Source organism: Nestor notabilis, unplaced genomic scaffold, assembly GCF_000696875.1.
Source record: "Nestor notabilis isolate BGI_N333 unplaced genomic scaffold, ASM69687v1 scaffold3218, whole genome shotgun sequence".
NCBI lineage: Eukaryota > Metazoa > Chordata > Aves > Psittaciformes > Psittacidae > Nestor > Nestor notabilis.
This window is the reverse complement of record NW_009938598.1, coordinates 56523-65087: the sequence shown is the minus strand read 5'-3', so window position 1 is coordinate 65087 and position 8565 is coordinate 56523. Positions and strand designations below refer to the sequence as shown.

The 8565-nt window shown below is 35.7% G+C and overlaps 1 protein-coding gene across 1 annotated transcript in view; it reads left to right on the top strand.

The window, feature by feature from the left end:
* The first annotated feature begins 3305 nt into the window (after positions 1 to 3305).
* ZRANB3 (zinc finger, RAN-binding domain containing 3) overlaps positions 3306 to 8565 on the top strand; it is a 42990-nt gene continuing 37730 nt past the window's right edge. The window contains exon 1 of the mRNA XM_010019406.1: positions 3306 to 3457. Coding sequence (XP_010017708.1) covers positions 3306 to 3457 — 152 coding nt within the window. The remainder of the gene's footprint in view (positions 3458 to 8565) is intronic.

The window sequence follows — 8565 nt, the reverse complement described above, 5'->3', positions numbered from 1 at the left end:
GCTTTTATTTTATTCTTTTTTCTTTTTTAAAAAGCTATCTTTATTTGTTGCTGTTGCTACAATGGTGTACATAATCGATTTGTCTTAAAACACTACCAAAGTCATCATACACAAGCAAGGCATCAATTCTCAGTATAATCATTACCTTAGCAAATCAGTAAAAGGCAATTTGGTGTCATTTCTTTCTCTGCGTTGTTTCATCGTTGTTCATTCTCATTTTCTACACAACCAAAATAAATCTTTCATAAGGTCAATATAGCTTTCACAGTGCCTTCCGCAGCTTTGGATGTCATAAAATAGTGCTGCAGGTATGAATATAGACTGAATATGGATTTTTATCACTGCTGTTTATTCAGAAATCTTGACAGAGCTCTTTGAATCTTCAGGGTATGATTTTTTTTGTATGATCATCAAAAAGTGCATGTTTACAATAACTAAAGTAAAAGGTCTGGCGAACAACTATATAAGTGTTGTTTTAAAAAAAGTGAATTTTAGTTATCCAAGTTCTTAAAACTTCATTCTGAAGTGCGTGTTCATGGGCAGTCATATCTCAAGCATCAAATATTTTACCTGAGGTATTTTTTTACTTCCACAGAATCAACCACAAGTGTGGTAGGTTATATATGCACAGCAGATGGCAAAGTCCATATTTGAAAGCTTGTAGTCCAAGTGAAAATAATTGTGTAGATAATGTAAATGCAAAGGACTGGAACATAAAGTTGATAATTAGGAGAATGTTGGGGTAATGTGATTATGCACACTATTTTGCCTTCCAGAGAGCAATGTGTGAAAAGTTTAGTAATGCACAATTCATATTGCTGTCTTGTGCTGTGCTAATGCTATTTCTCGTATGTGTTTTTATAATAGTTATTGTTCACTGCATATAGACTTCCTTAATTATTCACCTACTCTATAATTATTCACTATTCATTTCTTTAATTATTCACCTAGGGGAAAAAAATAAACAAAACGTTGTATATATCTGGAATCTGTATTGCTGCTTTTTAAGGTAGATCTGCAATGTCAGTTTTAACCTTACTAGTAATTGATGCAAAAACATTTTTAATGGTAGTAGGGCTATGTACAATGAGTCATATGCGCCTCCTCTAATTCAGATTTATGCTTCTGAAACTGCATGGTTTTTATTCAGTGTTTCAGTGAAAGAATCCTGTCATAATCTAGTTCAACAGAAAGTTAATTATGTGAACATTTCATTTTCATATTGTCACTCACAACAAGCTATGTAGCAAGCTGATCAGAAGTGTATAATTTTCTCTGCTTTTACAGCACAGAAAATCATCACAGAAAGTGAGTCAGAAATTTTCTTTAGGAGTGAATCGCAGAACTGAGTGTTGAAAAGGTTTGTCAGGTCCACCAATCCTGCAAGCATAGATTGGTTCTGCAGAAACGTTTAGTGTTTGGTTTTTGCCAGCAGTCTTGCAGTACCTGAGTGAACTTCTAGAGAAAAAGAAATACCCTGTGGAAAATATTGTGATAGAGCTATTGAAGTGATTACCATTGCTTTCCCAACAGTTAGAGCTGAAACATTTCTGTTTGTTCAACTGAGAGAGTAAGTGGGTATTTACCAGAGCTTTCTGACTTCTTTTCTCTTCTTTGCAATGCATCTCTTGGGCACACAGAGGAAGGCAGAGGCTTTCCTTCTTCTGTTAAGCAAAATCCAGTGATGAACATGCATCAAAGAGCCTTGATACTGATAACAGGACTTTTATCTGCTGTTGAATGTTCTAGAGGCCCATGATGCCAGAATATTGTTTCTTTAAAGATATGAGAGAGATTCTACTTAGAAAAGTGGTGGGGGAAAAAAAAGCCGTAGTCGATAGTGCAATCACACTTAGATGATACAGATTTCCTTTCTCTATAACCAGCTATTTCATTGACATTGAGAGGGTATCCGTCTTTTATCTTTGGACAGTTCTAGTCAGTTGTTCTAGTCAGATGGTTGTATCAGGAGGTGGTTTAGCTGCACTTCGGCTTGTCTCTTGTTAGTATCTTGAGTGTGTAACTTGATATGAATCTAGGGAGAAGAGATCCTATCTTTTTTCTGATGGTACCAGACTTACTTGAAAATTGGGCTTTCTGTACCTTGACCATGCAATTGGAAGCACAACAGCAGCCTTTCTCCAGCCATGAATTTCTTACTGCTGTGTGAATCGCTTCTACTCATCCAGTGAGGAACATCAGGTGTTCAGATCCTTGAGCTACATTTTTTTGACACTAGGGTTGAAACAATGTTTATACAGAAGTCCTTAAGTTTGTGTTTATACATGAACACACATGTCTTTCCAGTTAGGACTCTTGCTTTCATACATATGCAATAGTATTTCTAGGGCTTTACATGTTCAGAAGTTTGCTTGGTAGTACAGTATTTACTGTTACTTCTACAAGAAGCTATTTTGGCTGATAATCTTTGTTTCTGTGGTTGTTAAGGTAATCCTGTTCTTCACACAGGCCGTGAATCCGAAATAAGTAGGTAATGCTTTGATGTAAAGGTTTGGTGCTTTCCTCATGTTTAGTTAGAGACTGCTACTGAGCTTTTTAACCATCTGTTTTTTTAAAGTCTATTGAAGCTATAAGAGAACAAAAGCTAGTATTTCATCTCTGACCCTGTCCCCTTGGACAAAAATGATGAATCCATGTTTTTAGTCTGAAAGCAAAACATGAAAATTTTCACCGATTAATTCTGTGGTTTAAGATTGTTTCTTTCTGAGGGGAATGAAGTTCCTTACTCCTTTTTTTATTTTTTTTCCCTTTTTCTTTTTTTCCCCTTTTCCTTTTTTTTTTTCTCTCCCCAAACTGGGTGTGTGTTGCCCTTTTTTTCGTTATTTGATTCTTAGGATTAAAAATTTTAGAGGACTGTTAGTTCCATCATCAGAAGATTAAATAACCTTTTTTTTTTCTGTAACTTTTCTGTAAGAAAATATTTACCAGAAAGAGTTATATTTTAATGTCTATAAGTAAGCTTTATTTGAATGGCAAATAACTTTCCTCCATAAACAGAGAAATTTCTTACATAACTGTTTCGTAGCATTGACGAAGTGATATGTGCAGATCTCTTCATACTGGTATAGTTAGAGCATTTTGTTGATACTAAGGTGCTGGGCTCTTCTTCCATAATATGCATTGGTTTATGCTTTCTAGGGAGAATTCTCAAGACTTGAGAAAAGTTGTGCAAATACTGAGTATTTAAAGATGGAGTGATTACTATTGTTCCATTCTGTAACATACTGCAGACCTGTCTTTAAAGTAAGACATCTTTTTTTGGTTTTGTTTCCCTTAGGTTCAACATGGCAAATACATTGCAGGAAACACCTACACTTGAAGATTCTCGATCAGAAAATGTTGATGCTAAGCTGTCCTTTCTACCTGAAAGACTGAGAAAGAAACTGCTTCCTTTTCAGGAGAAAGGCATCATATTTGCACTTCAGAGAAGTGGCAGGTAAAATCCTTGTTGTGTTATACACTAAAAATAATTATTTCGGGTAATTGTAAATTAATTTAAACAAAGGCTGTGCAATACCAGCAGCTCTTAGGTGAGTTATATTACTGAAATCTTACATAAACTGTAAGATAACATGGTTTAAAATGAGGGTTTGATTAGGGTTTTTTTTCCCCAGAAGATGAAGAAATGTTCAATAATACTTTATGCAAAATCGAACTGTAGTATCAAAGATCTCCTCATGTAAGAGGAGGTTGATATCAGTAGGACCATCCTTTTTGTCATGTTAATAGAGAAGTCTTAAAATAAGTTAATTCACATTTGTTTCTTTAGTTCTTAATGGCGTGGTAGAGCTGTTAAGAGAATGACTAACAGATCTTGATGCATCTGTGTGGTATTCTATTTTAAACTTGGTACAATTCTGGCATGTAATCAGAGTGTTCTGGAGCTCACTGAGCTGCAACAGCAGAGCAGAAGAAGCCTTACAGAGTCCTCAGTTAGCAAGTGCAGCAGCTGACAGTAGGCATTCAACAACTAAGTACCTGATAAATCAGAAAAACAGTTTATGCAGCAGGAAATATTTTGCTGAGTAAGAGCCTGCTACTGATTTACAGGGCAAAGAAAAGGGAAATATTATTTCTACATTTATAAATTTTAGAAAATTTAGGCAATTGCAACATAAAGCCATGAAACTACTGTATGTTGTTCTCTTAGAAAGCAGTGACATTTTAGAAGTCTGGCACAAATAAAATAATTTTAGCTTAGGTTTTAAAGAAGGACAAAGTTAGTTTCTGATATTTTACTGTCTTGTCAGAACAAGAGGCTTAGGGCCTAAGGGGGTTGCTTGCTAACACTTGTGATTTTTTGCAGGAGAAAATAAATGTGCCTCTCTTTTGCTAAAGGTGAAAAACTGGAAAGGAAATGTTTATCTTCTTTCTTGCAATTGTATGGAACTTCTGATCAATTAAAATTTCCTCTGAAGTTTTTCACTTTAATTCTATTCATTTGGGCAAAAACCTTCAACAGTTTTTACCTTGCTGTCTTCAGGGAATGAAGCCTGCCATCTGTTTTATGCTGCCAGACTAGGTAGCAGAGCAGAAAGATGAGCCCAGGCATTAACATGCAAGCCTGAGATTTAAAAAGCTTTGTGCTGTTTTGGCATTAATTTCTCTTTGAGCACTGGTCACATTAGGCACTTCCCTGCTGCACAGTGTGACTGTGAAAATGAATGCAGACAGTTTTAATGGATCACTGAGACACTGATAAAATAGACAGCAAAGTCTGGACTGGAGCTGAATTTAATAAATCCAAAGCCCTTGGCTACCATATTTTGGTTAATCTGATTCTAATAAAGGGAAGTGAGGTTTACATAGTATTCAACTGAAGTTCATTTGTATGTGCATATAGTGAAATTACAGAAGACACTAAGCGTGTGTAGTTTCTTAATGTTAATTTGGAAGCTAGCGGATCTATTTGAAAGTAGCATAATCTTTTGCAGCCTATTATATAATATGGAGGTTCCTAAGGAAGCAGCTTAACTGTAGGACTAGAAAATATTCATTCTTTTTGTTTGAGAACTAACAGTTGCCTACAGTAAGTATCTAAACTGGTTTGGAATACCTAGGCTAATGACTCTGTCAAGAGGGGAATTATATTATTTTCATTAGGGTTATGAGCTTTATGTAGTTTTCTTGAAACCCTTCACTAACAAAATGCAATTGAGTAGTGTGGCATTGATGGTTTTACTGTGGCATGTGTATGAAAGTATTTTCATTATTATTGCAAGAAATCTTATTCCTTGGCATGGCAAATCCTGCATGCTAGCTGGATCAAGTTGAGGAATTGTGGGTGCACTCTCAACCAGCCTCTATATAAAGTAAAATGTATTAAGTCATACTTTCCTGGGGAGTATTTTTTAGATCTGTCCCTTGCTCAGGCAGATCTAATTTTCTTTCTGTCCCAAAACAGAGAACAAGAGCCTCTGATGCTTGAAGCTGAATTTTCTTATTAGTTTTTCGGCCTTTGGCTCACCCAAGTCTTTTCCTTTTGTGTACACCATAATGATTTAAGCCTTCTTCAGTATTCCCAGTGGTATATTTTGACAGGGTCTGGTATTTTTCTATAGAAGTGTCATTTCTAGTTTTAAAAATATATAAACATAGGACTAGAAGTAAGCAGTGTGTGCATCTCCTCAGGCTATGTACTCCCTTTGCAGTCATCACTTAATCCATGCTTTGCTGTAGTGGTAGGAAACTGGTGCAGAGAAAGTGTTCTATTGTTGGCTGAAGATATTTAGTATTATTTTAGGTTAGACAAGCACCCAGTGTGAAAAGGGACTTCTTATTAGAACAAACTTTTATTGCTTGCATGGAGGGAGTTTAGAGTAAGCTATTAATTCCTTTGTCTTTTCCTGGAGTGTAAAATAAATATGCTGTTGTGATTCGTGCTTTTGGATAGCTCATAAATGAATCAAAGGCTTTTTCAGTGCATGCTCCAAAGGCATCATGTAGACTAATAGAGACTACCTACCACTTTTCCAGAAATAATAATTTTAGGCCCAACAAGATTTTGTGTAGTTAACATATGCTAAGGTACCTTTTAGCTCACAGGCATGCCTTAAAGGTAAATAATTGCATGGCTGCTTACTCCTTACTAGAGATTATTCTTCGGAAGTGCACTTGTGAGTATGTACCTAGGGATGGAAACAGTGTTTGGTCTTCAGTGTGCAGAAAAGATGGATGCATACAAATTGTGACCTTGAAAATTAGTTTATTTTTATGCTTCTCTTTCAGGATAAGTGTAAGTTACTTTTTAAAAAGGCATTAATGTGTATTTATTTATTTATGTGTGCTTTAAACTGTCTTGAATAGAAAGCAATGAACTTGTCCCTTCCAGGAACAAAAACTCTCAGCAATGGGCTTACGACATATTTAGGACTGTTAGGGTCAGTTGTGTGTATGCTGTTGCGGCGTGGAAGTGAGTGATTCTCTCTGCTCTTTGCTGGTTATTAGTCATAGTTTGGGCAGATGTGGACAAATCCCCATTTCCTAAGAGCTTGGGATAACCTAATCAATCACAAGTGAAGAGGTGTAAACTGAAAACCTGAAAGATGGCATCTTGCTTATTGGGTTTAGTTGTTCTGAGCAACAGAGTGTCATTTTCAGCCCTATTTTATTCTGAGGCAGACTTCAGAATGAAGACCTAAACAATACTGAGCAAGTCACTGGCCAGTGGTCAGGTGTTAGTGAAGAGCAGGTGGCAGTATCAAAGCACACTACTCTGGAAAAAGTGGTAGAAGTTTGGGCAAAATACCCAAGATGTGGAGATAATGGGCAAATGGCTTGATGGTACTGATAAGGATTGTATTCTATGTCTTTTGAGCACACATCTCTCTTTGGATATTGATGATTTTTACTATTACTTTCACTAATACATATCTTTCTATCATGTATTCTTGTTTTATATCCTCGCTTCTTAGAAGTGTGCGACATCTGTATACAGATGTGTTGTAATGTTTGTAATACAGGGTATTACAAATGATTTGTTTACCTGAATATACTATAGAAGTCAGAGGCATGGTATTGTTTGGAAATTAGCTCTCTTGCTACTGGATAACATGTACAAATTGTATCACTAAATGCTTTATCAAGTTTTATAATAAACACTGTCAGCATGTGATTTGCAAACATTATTATTTAGCATTGCTTGCCTTCTTGATGGTATCTGAAAAAGATGCCTTCGGACACACGGATAACTTTTTTCCTAGGAATGTTAACAAAACAATGTGTTCAGGTTGTCTTGCTTGTGGACGTGAAAGAGGACTTGGAGGTATTTACCACTTGTGAAATGAGCTTTTCCATTATAATCCAACCTGGCCTTGAACACTGTCAGGGATGGAGCATTCACCACTTCTTTGGGCAACCTGTGCCTCATCACCCTCATGGTAAAGAACTTCCTCCTTGTATCTAACCTGAACTTCCCCTGTTTAAGTATATATCAATTTATCTAAATATTGAAATGCTTACAGATACATTTACCAGGATCTGTATTTTACTACAGTGTTTGTTTATAGATAATTTTTGCTTTATAATGGTACTTTTTTAGGTTTTAGAGGTAATACATTAAGTTATATATATATGTTCTGGAGCATGTGATTTTTAGTTTCCCCCTTCATGTTGGCTTGATGTTGTTTATTGAATATAGACACAGTAAAAAAAGAGGTAAATTACAATGAATGACAGTAATATTGTATGCAGAGTTCCAATCTGGCACTAAGAGCTATCAGTTTTAATGAAAGGGTATTTGCCCCTCTTTATAGTCTGCATGACCAGTGTGTTGGGCAGGAAGTGGGGAGGGGTAAAAATGTGTCTTTTAATGGAATCTTTTAGATCTTAAGAGAGAGGTTAAGCTTTCTTTGCCTAGACTCTGAATTAGATAGCCTGAATTAGGTGAATTCTTCTGTATTAAGGAGTATGAAAGGTATCATTCCCATTTGAGCTGAGTGTCTAAGGGAGGTATATTGCTAGCTTAAGCAACCTGGTATAGTAAGAGAAGATATATTCAGTCTACGTTTGCTTCCATGCACATTTTAGTTTGTGCTAGAACAGTACGTCCTTTTGTCTTACACTTCTGTTTAACTACTTTTCCCTTTTATTTTTGTAATTTTTAGTGCGTTTAGTTCTGCTTTTTGTGTTGTCTGTTAATCTTTTTCACCTGTGTAATGCCGCTGTTGCTTTCTTCTCTCGTATTGCCTTTTTAAGTTACTAGAGCTTTGCTTTTATCTTTACTACTTTTTGATCGTTGATTACTGATTGATTTGCTTTCTTAGTGTATTTCTTTTCTCCAGTTTCTTGTCTTTGATAGTAGCTATGAATAAAAAAATTTCAGAGAGGAAAATAGATCTTTTTTCCATTTCCATTTTGAAACACTAATCCTAGATGCATCTTTACATATCTGTTACTGTCTACATCTAATTTTTTTGTCCTTTGTTTGGAAGGTCATGGGTTGGTTCAGGTCTATGTCGTGATTAAATGCAAGACTAACTGCTTTCTACCATTGTCTAAAATAATCAATTTTTTCAGAATCAGCTACATGGTTTAAAGGAACAC